This window comes from Bos javanicus, chromosome 9, assembly GCF_032452875.1.
Source record: "Bos javanicus breed banteng chromosome 9, ARS-OSU_banteng_1.0, whole genome shotgun sequence".
NCBI lineage: Eukaryota > Metazoa > Chordata > Mammalia > Artiodactyla > Bovidae > Bos > Bos javanicus.
This window is the reverse complement of record NC_083876.1, coordinates 28,298,467-28,325,726: the sequence shown is the minus strand read 5'-3', so window position 1 is coordinate 28,325,726 and position 27,260 is coordinate 28,298,467. Positions and strand designations below refer to the sequence as shown.

General features: G+C 40.4%; 1 protein-coding gene across 1 annotated transcript in view; it reads left to right on the top strand.

Annotated features, from left to right (window-relative positions):
* The window catches only part of CLVS2 (clavesin 2), an 87,755-nt gene that overhangs the window by 45,032 nt on the left and 15,463 nt on the right, over positions 1-27,260 (top strand). Inside the window, exons 4-5 of the mRNA XM_061427432.1 lie at positions 15,885-15,995; positions 23,208-23,428. Of these exons, the coding sequence (XP_061283416.1) occupies positions 15,885-15,995; positions 23,208-23,428 (332 nt within the window). The remainder of the gene's footprint in view (positions 1-15,884; positions 15,996-23,207; positions 23,429-27,260) is intronic.

Sequence of the window (27,260 nt, the reverse complement as noted above, 5' to 3'; positions counted from 1 at the left end):
TCTCAGTTCCTCTGGCTGAAGTTTTGCTGCTTCATTCCTCTTTGGCAATTATGAATATAAGAACGTCAGCACTTCTGAATGTGTGTTACTAAAGTAGTTTAAAAGTCAAGTGGGAGACCTGATTTGTTATTGGTCTGCTGCTGCTGCTGCTGCTGCTGCTAAGTCGCTTCAGTCATGTCCGACTCTGTGCGACCCCATAGACGGCAGCCCACCAGGCTCCCCCATCCCTGGGATTCTCCAGGCAAGAACACTGGAGTGGGTTGCCATTTCCTTCTCCAATGCATGAAAGTGAAAAGTGAAAGTGAAGTCACTCAGTCATGTTCGACTCTTAGTGACCCTATGGACTGCAGCCCACAAGGCTCCTCCATCCATGGGATTTTTCCAGGCAAGAGCACTGAAGTGGGGTGCCATTGCCTTCTCCGATTGGTCTTCTGGCTAGGGGTAAAAGTAAAGCTGTCTTGCTACAGCTAGCATATAGATTGAAGCCACAAGACTCATGACACAGATCACAGAAAATTGCCATATATTCTCTTTTAGTTAGAAATGGTGCGATTGTTTCTTACCTTTGCTTTGCGTTGTTTTAATAGAGGAACCTAGCATTTTCCGCGGCGGTAGTTTTTAACCTTGGGCTCCCTCCTGCTGTTACATCTGATTGAAATTGGTGCTTCATGAATGGTGAAGAGGTGTGAGAATGGCTTTGTGTCCTGTCCTCCAGGCTCTCTTGCCCCCATCCCCCTGCATGTACCAGGCACACACCAGCAGTGACTAATTCAAATAAGCTGTGTATCTTTGTGTTAAGGCTCTGTGACTGTGATTTGTTTCACAGACCTTCTCTGACAGCAAAAGTAGCTGGGGAGAATACCAACTGCTCACAAAAAAGAGATCTTCTTGCTCATTCAGTTATGTGATGACTAAACATGTTACAAATTCATTTTCAGTGTTGGTTTTACGTTAAGAAATATTTTTAGCTAGGTAGAGCTCTTTCGAGGAGGAATATTTTATATAATATCCCACTTTATGTTACCTATATTTTACTGTGCTCAAGACTCAGACATGTACAAAGTTGATGTTACTATGTCATCAGTGTAATTTCAGAGTTTTATCTAGGGGCAGTGATTTAGCCACACTAATAGACCAACATTGTGTTCCAGAGTTCTTCACAGGGTGGGAAGGGATGTATTTGAAGCAAAGTTTTATTTTGATTTTTTTGTCATTTTTTCTTTCTTTTGTATTTATTATCTTTTATATTGGAAGGTAATTGCTTTACAATGTTGTGTTGGTTTCTGCTGTACAACAATGAGAATCACTCATAATTATACATCGCCTCTCTCTTGAGCCTCCCTCCCCCCTGCCAGCCCACCCCTCTAAGTCATCACAGAGTGCAGTAGCATCAGGTGATCAACTGTAGGCACAAGAAAACAATAATAAAATAATGATTTGCCTGGAATTAGAATATACCTGAGATTTTGAGAAAAATTAGTTCTCGCCCACAAATGTCAGAGACCCTGATCACAAAGTTATAAGATACTCTCATGGGTGTTCTCTCCATAATAATCCCTCTGGTCTTTTTAATAATTCTGATTGTGTGGCTGGGGAGGAAGGGACAAGGATACTTTTGCTGATGGAGACACATTTACCTAATAGGTAAGTGGATTTATCCCTGGAACCGGAAAGTCAAGAGTATTATGGATTACTTTAATACATGTGCTTGAAGCATAACAAGGATAGGAAAAAAATGGAATAACACTTGTGTTTTTTCCTGTGGAATTAGTGTATAACCATGATTTACAAGCAGTGATTTACTGATGAGAGAAGAGATAAAGTTCTCTAAAGTTCTTCATAGATTTAAGAAAGCCAACTAAAGTGTATTTAAGATTCTTAAAACAAAATTAAAAATTGGGAAGTGGTGATCTGTATTAAGATTACAACAATGATAAGAACATCACAAAAGTCTCATATTCATGTGAACAGGTGATAATCATGTACCATCTTGGGTGAGGAAAGGATCTCTCCTTCCGTTTCTCTAGGTCTGTAGCTTCGTGAGCTGGAGCAGCCCGTGGCCACCACTGGCTTCAGGGTGACCCAGAGATGTTCCTTCTAGTCCTTTGCAGTGGAAGTTGGAAGACTCTCTCAGTGCAAACAGAGTAATGCAGTCAGATACCTCTGCCTTCAAAATGTTGGTGTGAGACCTGCTCTCCCTACAGCACATGTCCACTCATAGTTTAAAGGACATGATAATTTAATCCCTAAGAATCCTGTGGCCATTTTCCTAGTTATTTGCATTGAGAAGATACAGCCCTCCAGTGATCCCTCTAAGCTTTCTTTTATGTTTCCCAGAAAGGAGAATATCAGGCAACATCATTGCACTTGGATATCATTTCTAATTAACTTAAAAAAAGAAAACACCCTCAGACAAAACTGAAAAAGAACAAAGCTAGCACATCTCTATAATGGGAACTGAACTTTATGAAAGGAGAGTGACAAGGCAAAAGATAGATTTATTAGGAGTTATAGTGTCATAAAGTCTTGTTTAGCCAAATATTGATGCATATAGAATGAAGGAAAGTGGAATTTTTTTAAACAGAAATGTCAGAAATGATATGCATTTGCCCTTGGGTACAGCACATCCTATTGGTCACCCTTAAGAGAAATACATGTTGACACACTTGTGTTCATGATAGACACTTTAAACAATAGCTGACCTGTGCCAGAGGTCTTAAAACAGATACTATGAAGTATGTAAATGAAAATCTAAGAACATCAATTTACAAATCAAAAAATTTAACATTGTACTTATATAAAATTTAATTTTATATTTTTTAAATATAGAAACTTCTATTTTAACACATATTTGGATTTAAGAGTTTAACCTTTAGAAGGGCAAAGTCATTTCAAATTATTTTCATATCTCAAAAATGTTTAACTCTAAAAGAATGCCACATATTAATGGGAAATTAACGTACCCTATTCATCACTCTTTTAAATGATCCATCATGGTTAATCCATGTTTCTTAAAATACTTATTAAAATTAAGGCACTGTTTTCTGAGGAATCATAAAAATTTAAATCTGTAATTTACATGCATTTTGTTTCAGAGATTGCTCATCAAATAAAAAGCTTTGCTAAGTGCTTATTTCGAAATGCAATGTGATCTATCTTTGAAGGCTGACTTGTTTCCTGTAACAGGAATCTACTAATTTTTTCAACCATTCACTTTTTTCCCCCCCTTTTTTCTCTGATGACAAACTCTAAATGTTATATAAACTGATTCTAGAAAGTGTTAATCATTATTGTTTCCCTACAAATCAGAGCAATTGCTTTTTTGGGGGTAAAATTTTGTTTCTTAACAATTCTTTGCCTCCAACTAATTCTTTTATTGTATGCCTACCTAGGTCGCTTGAGGTTTTAATGGACAGTTAGAAATTAAGAGGATGGAGATGAAGCAGGCTTCTGCACATGTGCAATTTCAATGTAAACTCTTATCTCTGTACCAGGGTCAAAGTCCTTCATTTTCAATATGTTATTTGCATTTATTTACGTATGGCTTATTACCAGTTATGAGACAGGCACAGAAAAAGACATCCCAATTAGCTGATAATTAAATACTTCCCTGTGTGTCTTCTCACAGTTTGGCAGAAGGCACTAGTTCGAATGTTTTGGTAAAAATTCTTGTTTCCCTTGTGGACACAATTGAATGACTTACCGGGATCTGTCTGTCCACTATTGATGACACTAAACATACAGGATCACAACTGATTTTCAGTTCCAGACACTGCTCCGGGTGCTAGTGTTAGGGAATGGGAGCTAGGCTTTGGAACTAGAACAAACATTTCATTCAGGAATCTAACCTCCTTGAAGATGGTTATGACATGTAGTCAGATAGCTAATACAACATTCTAGAAGATGGATATGAGGTAGTAAGACACTATTTTACCATCTAGAAAGGATATCCTCAATGTACATACTTAGGAAGACATGGTATGGTTAGCATGGCAAAGCAATCTTCAGAAGTTTGAACGTATCTGAAGGAAATTAATGTTGACTGTTGACTAAAAAATATCGTCACAACCTGAAAGAGAGTTTTTGTTTTTTTTTTGGTGGGAATGTTTGGTGGGAATGTGTAGCTCTGAGAAAACTGCTCTAAGAAGGAAGGAAGGGAAGTCAGGCTATATACAAGTTTGCAACAAAGGGAACAGGCAATCTGAACATCAAAGATCAGGTGTCCAGTTAAGGAATTTAACATTCTTTGTATGGGAAGATGCAAGCCTCTGGGCTTCCTGAATTCAGTCCTTTCGTGTGAACCTCAGCTGTCTGGGGCCCATCCTCTTTCCTTGTTCTTGTTGCTTCTTGAATTCCCCAGCTCCTCAGCAGTTACTGTGGGGGGTGACAGCATCTGTTGGATCACAGTTTGGGGAGCCCGCATTCACTTTGGAGGCCAGAAATTGCTGATGGCTGTGACATTTCTTGTTTGTTGATATGGCAGGAAATATTTTCATTTCACATGATCCTACCTGAGGAATGTGCACGTGTGCTTGGTCCTCAGTCATGTCCGACTCGGCGATCCCATGAACTGAAGCCCACTGAGCTCCTCTGTCCATGGGATTTTCCAGGCAAGCGCACTGGAGTGGGTTGCCATTTCCTTCTCAGGATCTTCCCGACCCAGGAATCGAACTCGTGTCTCTTATGTCTCTTGCATTGGCAGACAGATTCTTTACCACTGAGCCACCTGGGAAGCCCACCTAAGGAATCAGTAGTATCAGTTGCTATAATAATCACCTTCTACTTTCTATATCTGCTCATACTTTTAGAGGGAGTGATGTTACGTATGTTGAATACATACATGCCATTATTAAAAAAAAAAACCTATTATCATAATTCCTGACTATTAGATAGAGTTTCATGCCATCTATATAAAATTTAACTGAAAAAAAAAATGGAAGCATATCCCAAGATGCTTAGAATATTGCTTTTGTCTCTGGTTGGTAAAATTATGAGTGACTTTTTAAAAATTATACTTATTTTGTGTTAAAAATTTCTGCAACAAGCATGTTTTATATTTATACTAAAAGCATCATAAGAGAAGAGTATTTTATTTTTTATTCTAATGTAACTTTAGGGATAGAGTTACGGAATTAAAGATCTAATTTCTAGGTGCTGGTGCGTTATCACTAAATGCATTTTGCCATAGCACATACAGTAGCTGAAACTAAGTGCTATAGAAAAGTGCAAGAAAAGAGGAAAAGAAAAACATTTTAAAAAGCTGAATAGATTTAATTCTGAATGGGTGAACTACAAGTTGAATTTTTGCCTATATTCACATGGAGGACAATTCTTAACACAGTTGAAAAGTTTAGGAATCCTGGACAGTGTGGTTTAGGAATTCTAACTAGTCTTACTTGTGAAACAAGACCAAAGTTGTGGATTTAATAATAGAAAGTTCATTTCCCTCACATTTATGATGTCAGACTTTACACCAGAAATTATATTGATTTATGGTCTTAAATCTGACAGTTTATTCATAGTAGTAGTAATCTTATAACACAATTTTTATATTTCATCAAGATTGGTTAAAAAAATTAAAGTAATATGCTAATAGATTCTCCAGCTTTTTTCTTGAATGGCTAGATATTTGGAGCAAAAATATTTTTTTGCTAGAAATATGTGAATAATCAGTTATGTATATTTGATAGATACAAATATGTTTGTCATTGTGTTGTTGTTTAGTCATTAAGTCATGTCTGACTCTTTTGCAACCACACGAACTGCCAGGCTCCTCTGTCCATGAGATTCCCCAGGCAAGAATACTGAAGTGGGTTGCTATTTCCTTCTCCAGGGGATCTTCCCTCCTAGGGATCAAACTTGTATCTCCTGCTTGGCAGGCAGATTCTTTACCACTGAGCCACCTGGGTGGCCCCATAAATATGTTAACTCCTCCATATATTGACTTTGGCCAATGGTGCCAAAGTCTATAGTGTCTATAGTTTTTCTGTGCCAATGAGGAGATGGTCAAGGCTGTGCTTTAACTGAGCTTGTTTTGCAGTTGTTTGTCAAGGCAGTCACCTCTTAAAGAAACTCACATACTACAGGATAGAAGTACTTCCCAATCCATCTTCTCCCAAAGAATGATATTTATTTAAGTTTATGGTTGACAAAGGATGAGATGATTGAATGGCATCACTGACTCAATGGACATAGTTTGAACAAGCTCCAGGAGTTGGTGATAGACAGGGAAGCCTGGTGTGCTGCAGTTCATGGGGTCACAAAGAGTCGGACATGACTGAGCGACTGAACTGAACTGAATGGTCTACAGAGGCTTGGAGAGATGCTGAATTCCACTAGAGCTTTAGTGGGTCACATTTGCATTTAACTGAAGAATTTATTCAAGAGTTTGTGCATTAAGCCCAAATGTTCTGCTCAAGGGAAAATGAATGGAAGCAGGGGAATTGGCAAAAGCTCTTGGAGGATAGAAGTTCTATTAACTTTCTTCAGCCCTTTTTGGCCCTTCTCTCATTAATTGCAAAGCATTTCTTGTTTCATTGTCTCCAGTGAACAGCAATGTGCCCAGCAGAGCCAGTGATTAGCATATTGTATTTTCTTGATATTTTTATTACTGTTTTGTACTCTGTAGTGTTGGAGGAGGGAATGACAACCCATTCCAGTATTCTTGTCTGGAGAACCCCATGGACAGAGGAGCCTGGTGTGCTACAGTCCATAGGGTCGCAAAGAGTAGGACACAACTGAAGCAACTTAGCACCCATGCATGCACTCTGTAGTTTTATTTAAGGCCAAGCAACTGCCCGGTAAGCCATATTGTAAAATTTCCTCCATGGTCATTTCCACTTGTGTAAAGGGAGGGTTCATTGTTAACTTGGTAGCTTAGTACCAAGGAGGTGTGCTGAATGAGTAACACCAATGGTTAGCCATAGCAATCCTATTAAATGTTGTTCCCATTTTGCAGATCAAGAAATTGTAGCTCAGAGAATATGGCTTACCTAGACAGCATATTAAAAAGCAGAGACATTACTTTGCCAACAAAGGTCCGTCTAGTCAAGGCTATGGTTTTTCCAGTGGTCATATATGGATGTGAGAATTGGCCTATAAAGAAAGCTGAGTGCCGAAGAATTGATGCTTTTGAACTGTGGTGTTGGAGAAGACTCTTGAGAGCCCCTTGGACTGCAAGGAGATCCAACCAGTCCATTCTAAAGGAGATCAGTCCTGGGTATTCATTGGAAGGACTGATGTTGAAGCTGAAACTCGAATACTTTGGCCACCTCATGTGAAGAGCTGACTCATTTGAAAAGACCCTGATGCTGGAAAGGATTGAAGGCAGGAGGAAAAGGGGACGACAAAGGATGAGATGGTTGGATGGCATCACCAACTCGATGGACATGGGTTTGGGTGGACTCCGGGAGTTGGTGATGGACAGGGAGGCCTGGCGCGCTGTGGTTCATGGGGTCGCAAAGAGTAGGACACGACTGAGCAACTGAACTGAACTGAACTGAAGTAATAAATATCAAGATCTATTTCATTTAATAAATATTCATCTAGCTTTGCTCTGGGACACACACATATATATACACACATTTTCAAAACACTAGGAGTATAAAGGTGAATCAAGCAGAGTCTGGATCAACATTCAGTGCACAAAACAGAAATCTCTGGATAGTTCAAGTGGATTTAAATGCAGAGAGTGAGTGCCTAAAACCTCATTGGAAGAGCAGGAGGAATGAGAATTAGGGGGAACTGTGACTAATCTCTTGTTTTGAAGTCACAACCCTGCAGATGAGATTCAGAGGTCAATAAACAAATGTCTTTACCTTCTTACTGACTGATGTCCCAGCAGACTTTTACCTGCCAAAGTGACAACTACAAAGTGGAAGATCTCGTCCAGATACTGCTGTAAACAATTGCTCCTCTAGAGCTTGCTTTTGTTGTTATTTAGTCACTATGTCATGTGCAGCTCTTTTGTGGCTCCGAGTACTTTAGGCTCCTCCATCCATAGAATTTCCCAGGCAAGAATACTGAAGTGGGTTGCCATTTCCTTCTCCAGGGGATCTTCCGACCCAGGGATCAAACCTGCACCTCCTGCACTGGCACAGATTCTCTACCCCTGAGCCCTTGGGGAAGCCTGGTGCTTGTTTAGCAGCTGTCGTTGCACAGGAAGGTGACTGCTGCCTCCTTTTAGTCCTTTAAATCTCACTCAAGTAGATCTCATATAGATTTCTCTTGTTAAGAACCCTCGTGGTAAGATTCCTGTGGTTTAGCCTTCCATGCCCTGCTCTCTTATTTGGGCATGAAGTGGGTGGAAATGGATGCCAGGCCCAGCACCAACAGATCATATGGAACACTTTGAGTGCAGAGGTTTCTGCACTCAAAGAGCTCACAGTTTAGTAGTGAAAGCAGATAAATTAAGAGACAATTTTAGTATCTCATGGTAGGTAGAGTGATGGACTCCAGCACTGTGATGGTAGAGGTAGGCTTTTATGGGAGAGTGGAGAAAGACATGGCAACCCACTCCAGTGTTCTTGCCTGGAGAATCCCAGGGACAGGGGAACTGGTGGGCTGCTGTCTATGGGGTCGCATAGAGTCGGACACGACTGAAGCGACTTAGCAGCAGCAGCAGCAGCAGCAGCAGCAGGATGAGGCTACCAGTGGCTCAGATGGTAAAGAATCTGCCTGCAAAGCAGGAGACCTGGGTTCAATCCCTGGGTCAGGAATATTCCCTGGAGAAGGAAATGGCAACCCACTCCAGTATTCTTGCCTGGAGAATCCCGTGGATGGAGGAGCCTGGCAGGCTACAGTCAATGGGATCGCAAAGAGTCGACATGACTGAGCGACTTCACTTTCACTTTACTTTCTTTCACTGGGATGAGAAGTGAGGAAAAGGATCAATAAAGCTTCCTGGAGAAGATGTTGCCTGAGCTGATTCTTAAGGGTTCAGTATGAGCAGATTATTTTAAAAAGGGGGGAAAAAAGGAATAGAATCAACAAATAATAAACAGCACATGAGTATGAACAGACGTGAAGGGGATGGAGGGAAGTGACATGATACTAAGCAGAGAAATGGGGATAGTGGTTTCAGGTTTTCCTGGGATCACATTGGCATCGTATGGAAGGTGAATATGAAAATATGAAGCTGCACAGCATTGGGTATAAATATTTCAGGACTTGGGGTGTGGTAAGAAGTGAAGGAATCAGACTTCTGGTTTTCAGTTTCACATATAAAAAGCTTGGAAGTTGCTACTCTGTCCTAACAAGGAAAAAACGGAGCAGATTGAAAAGTCAATGACTATTCTTAGATTTTTAAAGATGATACAAGGATACAGGGCAATCCCCTACCTCCAAGACTGGAGAAACAGGTGAATACAGGCAGTCTTGGCTTAGTGGGGCAGAAACTCTCGATCAGAAACCAGCATGGAAATCAGTGCTGGAGATGGACAGCCTGAATTATAATTGACAAACTGCTGGAGGCTCATTGTACAAAATTCTGAGAGTGAAAAACTCCAGTGAGGGTGCAGGTGTCGGGGTCCATCCATACTTTGGTGAGATTTACCTCCAGAATCTTGACCCAAGTTCTCTCAGTAAGTATTTGAGAAAAATCCCCTTGTGTTTGCTTTGGGGGTGGGGAAAAGGAGCCATTTTTAAATATGCCAGAGCACTGTTCTGGTCATCAAGGCTTGCTCTCAGGAGAACACACGACCTTTGCACTTAAAGAGCTCACAGTTTGTAAATTAAGAGACAATTTTAGTATCTCCTGGTAGGTGCAGGTAACCAGAACCCAAGTGGCTGGGTTATTAGAATATATTCTTAGAATATAACTGACCTATGTGGAGAAGGAAATGACAACTCACTCTCGTATTTTTGCCTGGAGAATTCCATGGACAGAGGAGCCTGGCAGGCTACTGTCCATGGGGTCACAAGAGTCGGACACGACTTAGCAACTAAACTACCGCAATTGACCTAAGGAAAGAAAATTCCCAATTTTAGTCCCCACATGGGAGAAGACAAATACCCAACTCTGGGTACTTTAGCCATGTTGTTCTACCTAAGAGGGGAGAAAAAAATTATAAAATAAAAAACAACCCTTGGGAGTGCACAGTCCAGAGACAGGATCATTAAAAGCATGAGAGCTAGTCTGCTGCACTATAGAATGCTTCACCCTGCCCCACATCTTACCATTATACTACTGAAGGCTTTTTACAATAGTTCTTTATACCTAGTAGGTCATGCCTGGCTGTCATGAAAACATTATAATGCATAGCTGAAAAAAGGTAGAAAGCACAATTGGAAGAGACAGAGTAATCATCAGAATGATACATGGCAGGGGTGCTGGAATTATTAAACTGGGAATTTAAGCAACTATGAGGAATATGCTAAGGGCTTTAATAGATAAGCTGGAAAGCAGGTTTGATAGATAAACTGGAAAGCAGTTTAATAGATAAACTGGGCAGTGTAAGTCAAGAGGTGGAAAGTCTAAAAAAGAACGAAGAAGGAAATGCTAGAGATCAAACACTGTGACAAAAATGAGGAAGGTCTTTGATAGACTTTTTAGTAGACTGGACACAGCTAAGGAAGAGTCTCTGAGCTTGAGGTTATATCAATAGAAACCTCAAAAACCAAAATGCAAAGAGAACAAAGGGAAAAAAGCAGAACAGAATGTCCAAGGACTGCAGGGCAACTACAAAAGACGTATCATACGTATAATGGTAACACCACGAGCAGGAGAGAAAGAGAGAGGAAGTGAGTGGTGTCACAGTGAGGAAAGGAAGGAATCAAGTGTTATGTCCTCGTTGTGGACCTGGATGCCCGAGAGGACACAGGCGGTATTAAGTTAGAATTTTAACCTGAGTCTACTTGATTTCAAAGTCAGTGCTTTTCTTTCTCTTTTACACCATCTTAACTGTGACCAAATTATTCTGTATTTAAAGATGTGTCTAATGGCATCATTTGTAAGTTATGTGCTTACGTGTGCATATTCCTTTTTCACAATAGAAGAAGCACGACCTTCAAATGATTCTCAAAGTTGAAAAATCTCTGAGCTAAGACTTTTGGTTAAATAAATCGATAACTGTTGTTCGTTCAGTTTTGTTCTAGAGATCAAAATGCTCACTTGGGAGTATATTTTAAGTGTACCAAGTAGTTCTGCTTTAGGCAGTGCTATAGGTTAAAAATTCTTCAAGAACGCCCTGCCATGAAACACCAAAGTTTTGAAAAAAATCACAATGAAAATATGTCTAGATGATCTACTGAACTCTCGTGAACATAAGACAAGTCCCAACAGAGACTAGCACACAGAGTCTACTTGAAAGAAAAAAAGAATTTAAGTGAAGTTTGAATGGTTCTGCAGGTAAATGTTGACTGTAAGAACCTAGGTGGCGCTAGTGGTAAAGAATCCACCTGCCAATGCAGGAGACAAGAGATGAGGGTTCAGTCCCTGGGTTGGAAAGATCTCCTGGAAGAGGGCATGGCAACCCACTCCAGTACTCTTGCCTAGAAAATTCCATGGGCAGAGGAACCTGTTGGGCTGCAGTCCATGGGGCCGCAGAGTTGGATGCAACTGAGCACACACCCACAAGAACCTAGGATTTTGGAGAGTAATGGTTGCTGGGGCTGTGGGGTTGGCAGGAGCAGGCATGAGGCCCCCACACACTGAGGGCAAGTTTGTGACTGATGAGAACCTGCATTCCTCCAAATGCTACATCCTTAGGGGAAGGTTGTGCTGGGAAAATCCCAGCTGGCCAGGAAACTTTTAAGGAAACCTGTCTGCTTCTCCTGTGCGTGCTTGCTCAGTTGCTTCAGTTGTGTCTGACTCTTTGCAACACCATGTACAATAGCTTGCCAGGCTCCTCAGTCCATGGGATTTTTCTGGCAAGAACACTGGAGTGGGTTGCCATGCTCTTCTCCAGGGGATCTTCCCAACCCAGGGATCAAACCCCCATCTCCTGCTTCTCCTGCATTGCAGACAGATTCCTCATTGCCAAGCCACCAGGGAAGTCCGCCTCTTCCATACTCAGGTATAAAAATAATAATAGTAATAATAGTATTAATAATAATGATGATAATAGTCTTCCCTGATACTCTGAAGTAATAATTGTCTCATGTATCTGACATTTGCACATACATACATCCTACAGGCAGAGAAACTATGAGATGAGAAATTAAATTATAGCCAAACGAGGTTGATAGAACCTGGTAGAGATGATATAGATCTTGCCTGGAGAGAAGCATCCTCAAGATAGCTCTTTCAGGATTCCCAATGATTAATAGTAACCAAATATAAACTCACTGTAAACAAGATATCATGAACAAGGTCAGCAGACAGGCCCTCAAGGACTCAGAAGCAGAATACCTCTGAGTAAAATGGTTATGCTATCAAGCAAGTTATTAATGATGGAATTACAAACAGCAAAGACCAAGCAACTAGCAAATTAAAGTGTCAAGAGAACCTATTTTATACCCATTAGATTGGCATTAGGAAGATTGACAATATCAAGTGTATGAGGAATAGCCAGAACTTTCCTGCATAACTGGTGGAAGGAAGAGTATAAATTGGTACAATTTGATCTCACCTCTTCTAAATGAAGGCTTTCCTGGTGGCTCAGAGGTTAAAGTGTCTGCCTGGAATGCTGGAGACCCGGGTTCATTCCCTGGGTTGGGAAGATCCCCTGGAGAAGGAAATGGCAACCCACTCCAGTACTGTTGCCTGGAGAATCCCATGAGAGGAGCCTGGTAGGCTACAGTCCATGGGGTCGCAAAGAGTCAGACACGACTGAACGACTTCACTTTCTTCTAAATGAAGAGGAACTAAAGAGCTTCTTGATGAAGGTGAAAGAGAAGAGTGAAAAAGCTGGCTTAAAAATCAACATTCAAAAAACTAAGATCATGGCATCCAGTCCTATCACTTCATGGCAAATAGATGGGGAAAAAGTAGAAACAGTGTCTGATTTTATTTTCTTGGGCTCCAAAATCACTGCAGATGGTGACTGTAGCCACAAAATTAAAAGACACTTGCTCCTTAGAAGTAAAGCTATGACCAACCTAGACAGCATAATAAAATGCAGAGATACCACTTTGCCAACAAAGGTCCATCTAGTCAAAGCTATGGTTTTTCCAGTAGTCATGTATGGATGTGAGAGTTGGACCGAGCTGAGGAATTGATGCTTTCAAACTCTTTTGCTGGAGAAGACTCCTGAGAGTCACTTGGACAGCAAGGAGATCAAACCAGGCAATCTTAAAGGAAATCAACCTTGAATACTCACTGGAAGGACTGATGCTGATACTGAAGCTGAAGCACCACTACTTTGGCCACCTGATGCGAAGAGCCGACTCATTGGAAAAGACCCTGATGCTCAGAAAGACTGAGGTCAAGACTAGAAGGAAGCTGCAGAGGATGAGATGGTTATATAGTGTCACTAACTGATGGACATGAGTTTGATCAAATTCTGGAGATAGAGAAGGCCAGGAAAGCCTGGAGTACTGCAGTCCATGGGGTCACAAAGAGTTGGACACGACTGAGCGAATGAACAACCACCATGCAATGGTGTGCTATATAATAGTGACAATGAACTGTAGCTGTGCACAAAATGTTTATATTTCAGATCCAACAAGCCTCAGTAACACCATTATGTGATGACATTCACTATGACCTTTGTCTAAAGTTTACGTGGTGCCTGCTAAGTCGCTTCAGTTGAATCTGACTCTTTGTGACCCTGTGGACAGTAGCCCACCAGGCTCCTCTGTCCATGGGATTCTCTAAGTAAGAATACTAGAGTGGGTTACCATACCCTCTTCCAGGGAATCTTCCCAACCCAGGGATCTGACTCTCATCTCCTGCGGCTCCTGCATTGCAGGCAGGTTTTTACTGCTGAGCCACTGGGGGAAGCCTAGTATATTTGTATATGTAGTATTCTTGCCTGAGAGATGAGCTTGGTGAGCAGGTTTTTACTGCTGAGCCACCGGAGGAAGCCTAGTATATTTGTATATGTAGTATTCTTGCCTGAGAGATGAGCTTGGTGAGCTACAATTCATGGTCTCTCAAAGATTTGGACATGACTGAACAACTAACACACATAGCAAAATAATAAAATATAAAAATAAATAAAATATGCAAAATATAAAATAATATATATTCACAATATTTACAACATAAAATATAAGCGAAAGAAATGCTTATGTTTGAAATAAAATATGAAATTTTAAAATGTGGGTAAGTGAAAGAAGATGAAAATACAGTGAACTTCAAGGTTACCAGCATATTCTATTTCTTGAGCTGAATGGAGGGCACATTTTGGTATTCTTTTTAGTGTATATACATTATTTGTCTTCTTTTTATGTATAAAAATGTCATGATTTAAAAACAACTATGTCTTCTTTTTTTACCTGATTCATTTCTGTTTTGTAATAATCTTTTGATGAATGAAAACCACAAATTTATAAAAGAAGTAAGACACTGACATAGAATAAGACACATTTTACCAATTTATTATTCGAAGTACCATGGTGTTTTCATAGCATATTATTCTCAGAGATAGAAATTTCTTTGCTAAAACAATGTTTGTTGACTCAAAAGCCACTGTACAAAATCACTAATTAATTTCTAATGCTCATAAAATGAAAGCGTTAGTCATTCAGTCATTCCTGACTCTTTGCAACCCCATGGACTGTAGCCTGCTAGGCACTTCTGTCCTTGGAATTCTCCAGGCAAGAATACTGGAGTCACTAGCCATTCTCTTCTCCAGGGGATCTTTCCCACCTGGGGATCGAACCCAAGTCTCCTGCATTGCAGGCGAATTCTTTACTGTCTGAGCCAACCAAGCCCTTAATGCTCATGTGTTCCCTAAAAACAAAACAGTGTTTTCAAATCTTTTGAATCTTATTCAAGAGAAAACTTAAATTAAGAAAATAGATTTACAATTATTTCAGTTTCTCTTCTTTTGTTTTTATTTATGCTCTATATAGTATCCAGAAATATGTTAATTATTATGATGCCACTCAAGAGAGACTTCTAGTGGATGGATTTTTAAAAGGAGACTTTTGTAGTCAGCTCAGCATGGAATTTTGAACCATTAGGTGCATTTATGCAGAATCTTAGGACTGTCAAATGTCGTAATCTGTTTGATTTAAGGATTCTATTCAGATTTGGGGGTGGACTTGAAATGCACTTGTTTAGTCACAGATGGGAAGAAAACACCTCTGCATCACTTCAGATGCAAATCTTGCACAAGAGAGTTCTTACTGAAAGAGAAGCTGGCTTTATGATAGCCCCATTTTCCTCCTGTGGGATAAGAACAGAGCATGTGAGTTTCATTTACCTTGACAAAATGCGTGTGCAAATTTTCTTACACTACACTTCCAGGTTTTTATTTTGCTTAAGCACATTTCCTTTTTTTGGTAGCTGGAATAAGGAGAGTGTTCATAGTAAAGTTGATAATAGAATAAAATGTGTTTGATATGTGACAGTCCTTACATTATAGATGTCTACATTGAAAATTATAAAACATTTTAATTTAAATATAATTTAATATACATATATCTAACATAGATTCATTGTGCAACAGATTTCTCAGGTCTTTTATTTATAGTTCTTGGTTTATAATGACTATCAGGAATTTGCAAGCTTGAAATGTGGCACTCTTAAAAACACTGAAATTCCTATCAACAACCGGTTCTTGAGAAAGATGTGCTTTATTACATATTCCTTCAGTTTCCATATGAAATTTACAGTGTTAATTGCAGTAAGGTTCTTTTTTCTTTTTCTCCTTTGCTATGCAGATAATCTCATTTAAGTGTGTGAAATAACAAAGTTGTTCACCATAACGCCTTCCCTTAACCTTCTCAATGTTTTAAAGCGTGTTTTGATTTTTTCCCCCTCCATGTTACTCTAGGATAGTTTCCCAGCAAGATTTGGAGGAATTCATTTTGTTAACCAACCATGGTACATCCATGCCCTGTACACCGTGATCCGGCCTTTCCTGAAGGAGAAGACTCGGAAAAGGGTATTTGCTTGCTTCTTTTTTTTTGTTTGTTTCCTTTCCCTCCCCATTCAATAAGTTATCATGCATACTGCGTGTATAACGTTTGCTACAGCAAAAGTGTGCTTCTATACTGAATGTAACTATTTAACATAAAAGATATTTTACAAAATTTAAAACCTTGTGGTTAATTCTGAACAGTGTATCTGTGAAAGAAATATTTAAAAACTAACTCTCTTGCTTTTCCACAAATGGGGAGAACATTTTAGCACATTCATCATATATTAAAGCCTCAGTTTAAAAGTGAAAAAAACAATTATGCCATGTTACTGTATTGTTATTGGTATACTTAATTTCAAGTAACGTTTAGACAGAAATTTTATATATGTTGATAAACGGGTGTTAGTAATTTCACAATATGTATTGCATTATATATGGTGAATTTTGTAATATTTAATATAATTTTGTAGTGATTGTCATGAGCAATCATACATTACAGACAGAATGTTCATATGTAGAAATTTTAATATTTCTTTAAATTACAGGTTACTTGAATTCCAAGATTTAGTTTTATCCAACAACTAGGATACTCAAAGTATGTTCCAAAATAATCATTTTTCTGAGAATACAAAGATTTATATAACTCATTTAACACAGTGCATGTGCTCAGTCACTCAGTTGTGTCCAACTCTTTATGACCCACTGGACTATAGCCCACCAGGCTCCTCTGTCCATGGAATTTTTTTGGACAAGAATACGAAACAGGTTTCCATTTCCTCCTCCAGGGGATCTCCCTGACCCAGGGATGGAACCTGCATCTCTTGTGTCTCCTGCATTGGCAGGTGGGTTCTTTACCAGTGTGCCACCTGGGGAACCCCCATACTACAATGCCGAACACATTAATCATTATAATGATTTTAAAGTGCATTTAATATACATTATTTCATCTTATCCTTTAAACGTCTCTGCAAAGTATGATTAGTAGCATCATTTTCTATTTCAAAGCTGAGGAAAGTAAGTTTTAGGATGGATAAATAACTTGCTTACTCATTTACACAGCTGTAAAGTTGTAGAGTTAACATTTGAATCCAAATAGCTTCGCATTTAGAGATATTTTTACCACTGTGCTGTGACCAATTTTCAAATGATTAGTTCCACAGAAAAATATAGTTACTTCTAAATCCATACAGAGGATAATTTTCCATGTTTCTCAGTGAATGAGAAGGTCCTTCAGGTACTTTAGTGCCATAAAAGCCTTACTGTAAGTGTGAAAGTGAAGTCATTGTTAGGTGTGTGTTGGTTTCAAACATTTGTGAACAGAGAGTTTTCTGCTTATGAATTTGTTGAATATGTTTTAGTAATTTAGGAGGAAGAATTCTGTAGACAATGATCATTTATATTAGGAATTATGTCTTTCACCAAGATTCAAGTTAATTTGTTGTTGTTCAGTCCTAAGTCACGTCTGACTCTTTGTGACCCCATGGACTGCAGCACGCCAGGCTTCTCTGTCCTTCAGTATCTCCCTAAGTGTGCTCAGACTCATGTCCATTGAGTCAATGATGCCATCCAACCATCTCATCTTCTGTTGCCCCCTTCTCCTCCTGCTCTCAATCTTTCCCAGCAAGAGAGTCTTTTCCAATGAATTAGCTCTTTGTATCGGGTAGCCAGAGTATTGGAGTTTCAGCTTCAACATCAGTCCTTCCAATGAATATTTGTAAATCAAGTTAATTTACAATTTATAGTTCAAAACAATGGATTGACATGCCTCAGAAATAACACTTTCAAGCAATCTTTTGTGAAAGGATGGTCAGGTGATCGAAAGTACCTGCTGGGGTTTTTAGTACAAATTATACCTGTGAACGCTAATGTAGCATTCATTCTACACCACATGCTGTTCTAAGTACTTTCAATATGTTAACTCATTTAGTCCTTCCAACAAGGCTTTAGGGTAAGCATTATTATTTTTCTCCTTTTATAGATGGGAAAATGAGGCATGGAAGGTGAAACCATTTGCTCTAAATCTCAGCTAGGAGATAGTAGAACTGAAAATACGGATTTACTGGGAAGACTGTTCCAGGTACAGGGAATAGCAAAGGTAGTGGTTCTTGGGTAGAAACAAGCCTGGAATATTCGACAAATAGCAAGGAGGCCTTCCCAGGTGGCACTAGTGGTAAAGAACCCACCTACCAACACAGGAGACATAAGAGACACAAGTTCAATCCCTGGGTCAGGAAGATCCCCTGGAGGAGGGCATGTCAGCCCACTCCAGTATTCTTGCCTGGAGAATCCCATGGACAGAGGACCCTGGTGGGCTACAGTCCACAGAGTCCAAAGAGTTGGACACGACTGAAGTGAGTTAGCACACACGCAAAGAGGTCAGAAAAGTTGGAGCCAGATGAGCTATTGGAGAGGATAGTAGTGCATTGGATGGGTGGGAACATGGTGTGCCAGCTCTTGGAGGGCCTTGCACACTGCCATCAGATCTGGGCTTTCAGTCAGAGTGAAATGAGTAGCATTTGAAAGACTGAGTTCAGGGGTGACTTGTTGTGACATTATTTTGACATGATTCTGCTCTGTTGAAAAAACTGAAGAGTGTCAGATCTATAAAACAAGGAAAGCTCTAGGTTTGGGAGTTATTTGGTGGAATTTGATGATTTTGACAATGCCTTAAAAAAGACAGTGCTGGCACTATTCTAGATGGAAGGGAGATATTTGAATTTTACCATTTTAGTTACAACTACACGATTTGGGAATTTTTATATGAGAAAATAATTATAAATTAAAACACCCTTAACTTCTGCTTATATAATCAATACACAATACAATGCTATTGCTATATTTCCTTCCTGGAATCCCAAGTGATTCAGCCTTACAGTATTACTCAAGCACCTTATAACGCAAATGCTATACATCTATGTTCTGAAAAGCTGGTAAAAGAAAACCTAAAGAAAAGTTGTGAATCATCTTTCACAAATGGCCATTTAGTTCTTCATTTTCTTAAATTAAAGCAGACTTTGAGTTTCCAACATGCTGGGTTGATGGGAATGTCAACCTTAAGTGTTACAGAGATCCCTTCTCAAAATTTCACCAATGTCTGGAATATTTCATGTACAGCCTAACTTACAATCTATCATGGCCACTTTTGACATCTTCACTATTCAAGCTAGTATTAGTTCCTTGAATGAAGGTCTCTTTTTGGACCCAAGCATCTTTGTTGATGTTAGAGTCCAATGCCTAGGTTTCAATCCACTATCCCAGTGAACTTTTTAGCTGGTCCATAGATGTGGTCCTGCCACACCCCAGGAGCTGACAGGAAACTGATTTTCCTACTAGTTGTCACAAGCTTCTACTGCTTCCTCAGTATCACGGACTTTCTCATCTACTCCTTGCTAATTCTTAAAAATATTTTACCCTCCTCTTCCTATAATTATGGTCTCCTACCATAATCTCTTTAATGGCACAGTTTAGGAAAAAAATTTTTTTTAATTTTTAATTTAAAAATTCAGCCTAAGTATAATTGTAAGGCAATCTGAGGCAAAAGAGCCCCTAAGAACCAGACTTCTTGAGTAAAATGGAGGAAGAAAAATATGTAAGAGGGAGAATGTAGTAAAACTTCAATAAACGATGAGACAAATGTGTGCGTGGGTGCTCCAGCAGATGAGTTGCAGGAGATGTGTTCACTGAAGGCGTTCGTAGAGGATCTTAAAGGATTGGAGCAAGAAGAAAGGAGAAGCCAGTGGGGGATTGTGAGCAGAATAATATTATCTGACTGATTCAAGTTTTGACATGGTCCTTTGGCTGCTGTGTTGAGAGTAGCGTCCTGGTGGCAAGAGTGGAAGTGGGGAGAGCAGTTAGGAGGCTAGTTCAGTAACACAGTGGAAAGGATGATAGGAGTTGAGTTAGGGTTGTAGCAGCAGAGTTGTTCAGATGTTTGAATTCAGGATAGATTTTGGAGGTAGTACCGAAAGAATTTCCTGACAACTTAGATTATGAGAGAAGTAAAAGATGAGTCAAAGGTTTTGGCCTGAGTAACTAGAAGCATATTTGTACCATTAGCTGACCTTGAAAATAGGGAGAATCTGATTTAGGGGAGAAAGTTATAAGTTCCGTTCTGGATATGACATGTTTGAGATGCCCATTGATCATTTAAGTGGAGGTGTGACACAGAGAGTAAAAATAGTAATATGGAGTTCAAAAGAGAGGTCTGGATTCAGGATACACATTTTCAGTGTATATGGTGAAGATCGCTCAGTCGTGTCTGACTCTTTGCGACCCCATAGACTGTAGCCTACCAGGCTCCTCCCTCTATGGAATTTTCCAGGCAATAGTACTGGAGTGGATTGCCGTTTCCTTCTCCAGGGAACTTCCCCACCCAGGGATTGAACCCGGGTCTCCCACATTGTAGACAGTCGCTTAACCATCTGAGCCACCAGGTCTTAGTGTATGGACGATATTTAAACCTTGTATTTGTTCAGTCACAAAGTTGTGTCCGACTCTTTGTGACCCCATGAACGGCAGCACATGAGCCTTCCCTGTCCTTCATTTTCCCAGAGTTTGCTCAAACTGATGTCCATTGAGTCAGTGATGCCATCCAACCATCTCATCCTCTGTCGTCCCCTTCTCCTCCTGCCCTCAATCTTTCCCAGCATCAGGGTCTTTTCCAATGAGTCGGCTCTTTGAATCAGGTGGCCAAAGTATTGGAGCTTCAGGTTCAGCATCAGTCCTTCCAACGAATATTTGGGGTTTATTTCCAAATTACCTGAGTGCAGTTAGAGAAGATAATAAATCCAAGAACTGAAGCCTGAGGCTCTCTGATGTTAAGATATTGTAGAAGTGGAATAACCAGCAAAAGGGACTGAAGGAGGCTTCTATCAGATAGTAGGAAACCAAGAGATCCTGGGAGAAAGTGTTTTCATTGAGGAGAATCATCTACTCTACCCAGTGCTGCTGAGAGTTTAAGAAAAATAAGGATAGAGAATTATTGGACACTGAATTTAGCAGCGAGAAGGATCTTGACAAGAGCTATTTCCGTGTAGTGGTGGGAGGCAAACCTATTTGGATTGGATTCAGGAAAAATGGGACAAATGTACTTGGGCAATGAATACAGATAATTCCTTTGTTGAGTTTTGCAGTAAGAAGAAGGAGAAAATAGGATAATAACTGGAAATAGAAGTAGGGTCAAGATAGGTTTAATGCATCTGTATGGGGGGTAGGCAAGAGTAGAGCTAGAATGTATGTTCTTTGATGGAAAACATACAGAACAAAGAGGAAATCTGATGATGTGAGAGAGACAAGAGATAATTGCTTGGGAAATATAACTGAGTGGAAGAGGGGATGGATTCTAGTGCACAGGTGGAGGGGTTGGCCTTTGTAGACTGGATTCTTCCATTGTGCTGGGAGCAAAGGCGAAGCATATGGACACAGATGCTAGTAGGTGGATCTCATCTGGTTGCCCTGTTTTTTTTCTGGGAAAGAGGAAACAAGGCCAAAGCTGAGAGCGATGTTGAGGGAGGCGGTAACAGGGTGTTGGCAAAAAAGAGAAGAAGTAGTGTGAACTGCATTTACTTGTCTATGGATTTATCACCATAACTCTTGCATGACTTGAAAGAGAAGGTTTCTGATGTGAAGCAACATGTCTGATGAAAGAAAGGTTGTATACCTAATAAAGTAGGGATTTCAGGCACTAGAATTTCATATTCCCAGGAAAATTACAGGGGTGGGTATATTTTCTTAGGCTGTTGTGTTCTGTAAAAGGAGTGGGAAGGTGGAGAATTTGCAAATAACCTGATTTAACTTGGGTCAGAAAGTATCTTCCACCTCTGTAGTATTATGTATTCCACCAGCCGCTTGCTGTGATCATTTTGGCCAGTACCTGCTCTCACGTGCTTTTATATTCTTCCATAATTTATTAGTATTACTTGTTGATTGGTGACTCCCAGTCTTCTCATTTTATTTGATATAGACTAGTCTTTCTTTGGCTTTCTTTGGGCTTCCCTGGTGGCTCAGACGGTAAAGAATCTGCCTGCAGTGTGGGAGACCTCGGTTTAATCCCTGGGTTGGGAAGATCCCCTGGAGGAGGGCATGGCAACCCACTCCAGTATTCTTGCCTGGAGAATCTCCACGGACAGAGGAGCCTGGCGGGCTACAGTCCATGTGGTCGCAGAGCTGGACGTGACTGAGAAACTAAGCACATGCACACACAGTCTTTGTTTTCCAAAATATTTACTTAAGTGGATTCTAAAAGTATGGAAAGCAAGATGAATGTCTTAGCTCTTTCATCTTGAACCTAAAATATGAGATTATTTCTAAGCCACTTATAAGCTATAATCTTTAAATAAACGTATAAATCTATATAAGATGACAGTAGTACTTTATTAGAGAAGACTGATCTGCAGTTTTGAGATTAATATAAAAGAGAAAAGAGGTAGCTGTTTAGGGAGAAACAAATCTTGACTATGTAGCTGAAGTGATCCTCCAATTTAACAAAAAGCTCTGTGTAGACAGTAATAACAATGATTAACATATACACACAGCTTTACAGTTTCAACTCTTTCCATTTACGATTTGAATGATAAGCATGGAAATCTGTAGCAGAGAAGATGCTGGCAACATTACAGGACATAACTCCTTTGGGATGTGACTCTTCAGTCAACCTTTCATTGTGATGATGCTAATCTACTTTTATTTACATCACATACTTTACATTATAAAGCAGTAATTTAGTGGTTACAGTATTCTTATTTTTATTGATGATAATGACAAAGCCATACTGGTGACAGCTTTGGGGTTCAGTAACTTGAATGGGCTCAGCAGTTGATGAGTCCCTCATGAGAAAAGTCTGTTTTAATAGCGTTCATTATGCACATCATCAGCTTTGCACAACTAACACCAGGATAATGTGCAGATCGAAGTAGGCACATTAGATTCTGCTCATGTTCCCAGCTATGAAGCAGGACACTAAATTTTCAGTTCCAATTCTTTAAAAACGATCTGACCTTCTAGAAGCTACTTAAAGTCCCTGAGCCTCAGGATTTTTATATGAAATATTAAGATTATGATACCAGCCTGCCTGTTTCACAGAGTAAAAGAGAGGCTTAAATATGCTAACAGACATGGAAAACTCTTGTTCTGGCTCTTTCTATCCTCAGTTCCTCCTCCTACCCTACCCCAACCCCTGGTGTCCACATGGCATTCATTCTCCTCTGTGGGTTTTCCCCACCCTCTTCTTGTCTGTAGATATTTTTGCATGGTAACAACCTGAACAGCCTACACCAACTAATTCACCCTGAGATTCTGCCCTCCGAGTTCGGAGGAATGCTTCCCCCTTACGACATGGGAACCTGGGCAAGAACACTGCTGGACCACGAGTATGATGATGACAGCGAGTACAGTGTGGACTCCTACAGCATGCCTGTCAAGGAGGTAGAGAAGGAACTGTCCCCCAAGTCCATGAAGAGGTAAGCTGCGGGTACCTGGGAAGCGGGCTGGGCCAGGGTGGGGACGCGTCATACAACTCCAGATTTTATATTTTTCTAAAGTAGATACTTGGTGGGATTTTGAAGCCTTTCATGCTCCTGTGTTTGGATGTCTAGGAGTTTTGAGTCAAAGATAAAGTCATTCAAGGTAACCTCAACTCAGAGTTCTGCTCCAGATTCACAGAGTCTAGCTGGCCCCTTAGAAGTCACCCAATCCAGTGGCTTTTCAAACTGTATTTTAAGGTTCTTGTTGAATGCCTCAGGGCAAGTGGGGTGGCGTGGGAACAGTGCCCCTCTCCACTGTCATGAGACTGATGGTCTAACCAATTTTTTGGACTTCTGTGTAAGATTTCATTTGAAGAAAGGGATCCACAGCAAGCACATGCATACACACACACTTCAAACATTATCATTCAAAGCTTCTATTCCTTTTTCAGTATCTGTGCCAGGTTTCTCGGAGAAGGCAATGGCACCCCACTCCAGTACTCTTGCCTGGAAAATCCCATGGACGGAGGAGCCTGGTAGACTGCAGTCCATGGGGTCGCTAAGAGTCGGGCACAACTGAGCGACTTCACTTTCACTTTTCACTTTCATGCATTGGAGAAGGAAATGGCAACCCACTCCAGTATTCTTGCCTGGAGAATCCCAGGGACAGAGGAGCCTAGTGGGCTGCTGTCTATGGGGTCGCACAGAGTTGGACACGACTGAAGCGACGCAGCAGCAGCAGCAGCAGCCAGGTTTCTCTTTAAACATTTCTATCTAGCCATTCCTGGAGCAAAACCTTCTGTTTCCCTGCGGCTTTAATCTTTACAGAATTCATTCTTGAGAATATCTAATTTTCTGCTTTGACTCTTACAGTGTTATTAGGCCTGTTTTCTCTCAATCAATGTGTATTTATTCAACACATGCTCTGTAATAGAAGCTTTCCTAAATGTTTTGGATTCAGTGTGTATAAAACATATGTCTTGCCATAGTCTACTGGTGACTGAGGGCAGAGGAGTTGCTAGACACATGCAAATACAGAACTGACACTGTGTTCGCATTCTGTAACAAACCAGAAGACTTCTAATTCTCATGCTACCCCAGGCTGTACCAGCCCAGGCTTCATTTGGATAATGGCAACAAATATTATTTCTCGGTTGATTTCCTGTCCTGGAAACTTAGGAACCACAGCTCCTACAATTTTTCTTCACCGAGTTCATGGAGGACCCAAGAGCATCTTACATGTCATCCCCAACACTGTCTTACATCCTTCTCTGATGACAATTTTGTGGTCTTTCAGTTACCACTGACTCATGCAGTGACAACCCTGTTATTTTAGACTGACCTCTTTTATTTGTTGCTGTTACTGATGCTAGTGTGTGTGTGTGTGTGGGTGTGTGTGTGTGTGTGGTGTGTATGTGGATGCCTTTCTCTCCCAGATTGCTCCACAACAACTTGGACAAAATGGGAAGGTTAGTGACATCTCCAGCTTTAATTTCTCCATTAATCGACAAGATTATGTTTAAATGAAGTTTGGGCTTCTCAACTCATTTCCCTTTAAAACAAGTCTTCCTAATTTGAGTTTTATGCTCTGCTAAAAGGTTCATTGATGGGCTCTCAAAGGAGTCTGTTAAGTGCTAAAAGTTGTGTTCAAAACTGTGTGGGTATATGTGTGGGTGTATATATATTGGTGTATATAATATATATAGATTTTATATATATATATATATATATATATATATATATATTTCCCTGGTGGCTAAGAGGGTAGAGATTCTGTCTACAGTGCTGGACACCTGGAGAAGGGAATGGCAGCCCACTCCAGTATTCTTGCCTGGAGAATTCCATGGACAGAGGAGCCTGGTAGGCTGCAGTCCGTGGGGTCACAAATAGCAAGACACAACTGAGTGCTAACATATACACACACATATACATGTGTGTGTTTGTGTGTATAGTGCATTTTTTTTTCTGGAGAGAAGGCATATTTCATCACATTCTCAAAGTTTTCTAAGACAAAAATGGTTAAAAGCCATTGCCTAAGAATAGGTTCCTTCTGATAAAAATAAAAATCCTAATAATGATAATTATTACAATCTATCATTTATTACCAACTGCAATGGCAACCCACTGCAATACTCTTGCCTGGAAAATCCCATGGACGGAGGAGCCTGGTAGGCTGCAGTCCATGGGGTCACTAGGAGTCGGACACAACTGAGCGACCTTCACTTTCACTTTTAACTTTTATGCATTGGAGAAGGAAATGGCAACCCACTCCAGTGTTCTTGCTTGGAGAATCCCAGGGACGGGGGAGCCTGGTAGGCTGCAGTCCATGGGGTCGCCAAGAGTCGAACACGACTGAGCGACTTCACTTTCACTTTTCTCGTGAGTTAGGCCCTTGTGTGCTGTGCTTAGTTGCTCAGTCGTGTCTGACTCTTTGCGACCCCATTGACTATAGCCCTTCAGGTTTCTCTGTTCATGGGAATTCTTCAGGCAAGAATACAGGAGTAGGTTGTCATGCCGTCCTCCAGGGGAACTTCCCAATCCAGGGATTGAACCCAGGTCTCCTGCATTGTAGGTGGATTCTTTACCATATGAGCCACCAGGGAGGCCCAAGAAGGCTGGAGTGGGTAGCCTGTCCCTTGTCTGGGGGAACTTCCCAACCCAGAAATTGAACCAGGGTCTCCTGCATTGCAGGCAGATTCTTTATCAGCTGAGCCACCAGGGAAGCCCTGAGTTAAGCGCTTACCAGGTACTTTTTTTTGGGTAAAATTCATTTAAGTTTCATAGCAACCCTATTACACAGATATTTGTATCCCCAAAGTCACATAGTCTATATGTAATGGAACAGGATTCCAGTCTATGAGGTACAGAGTCTTTCACTTTGTGGATATAACTCTTTTCTGCTCTTCTGTGACAGCGTGACACAGAGTGCCCTCACTCTAGAACTGAGCTGTAGGAGGATTCAGAGACAGCTCTCATAGGTGTCCTCAGTTTTTTCCCTTGCCAGCTAGTGATGCTTATTTCCTTCAGCCCCTCCTTCTGTGACTTGTTAACTAGGGCGGTCCCTTCCTCTGAGCATACTTCTTTCATATCCTCTGCATCCTTAGCTGTATCCTCATCACGTGCACTTCCTACAGAATTTGTTACCTGCTGTCTTTGCTTCTACCCTTATCCTTCTCCATTTATTATCCACGTGTCAATCAAAATAATGTTTTTAAAGTGTAAATCAGGTTGTTTCACTTCTCTGCTTTGAATTTTTAATGACTGGTAATTATACAAGGCATACAATCAATTTCATATTGTGACTTATAATATGCTACATAATCTGACTCTGCCTACCTCTTTCCTCCAAGTTTATCTCCCTTTTCTCTCCACCTTTCACAGCAGTTTTCTTTATTCTCCTTCAGCCTCTGGTTGGAATGTCCTTTTCCTCTATCTTCCAATGGCTGGCCCCAATCAAAGGTCACCTCCTCCAGAAGGTCTTTTGGTTAGTCACCAGGTCTTAATAAGCTCTACTCTGCCTTCTAGCCACTTCCAATCAATCATCTCCTTTATTTTCTTTATAGCTCATTATTAGCCTGTGAAATTATTGATTTGCTTTAATTATTTATCCCTTTCATCCTGCCATGTAAGCTTCAGGGAGACTTCAGTGGCTTTGTCTATCCTGTTCTCTTCTGAATCTTCGGTGCCTGGAGTAGAGTGTGTAGAGAGCAGAAAGGATGCTCACGAAGTACCAGTCAAATGAAGGAGTTCTCTGCTGTCTGTCAATGGCCCCTTTTAAGTGCAGTGTTTAGAAAGGCAGAGGTGACATCTGATGCTGTCACTGCTTCCG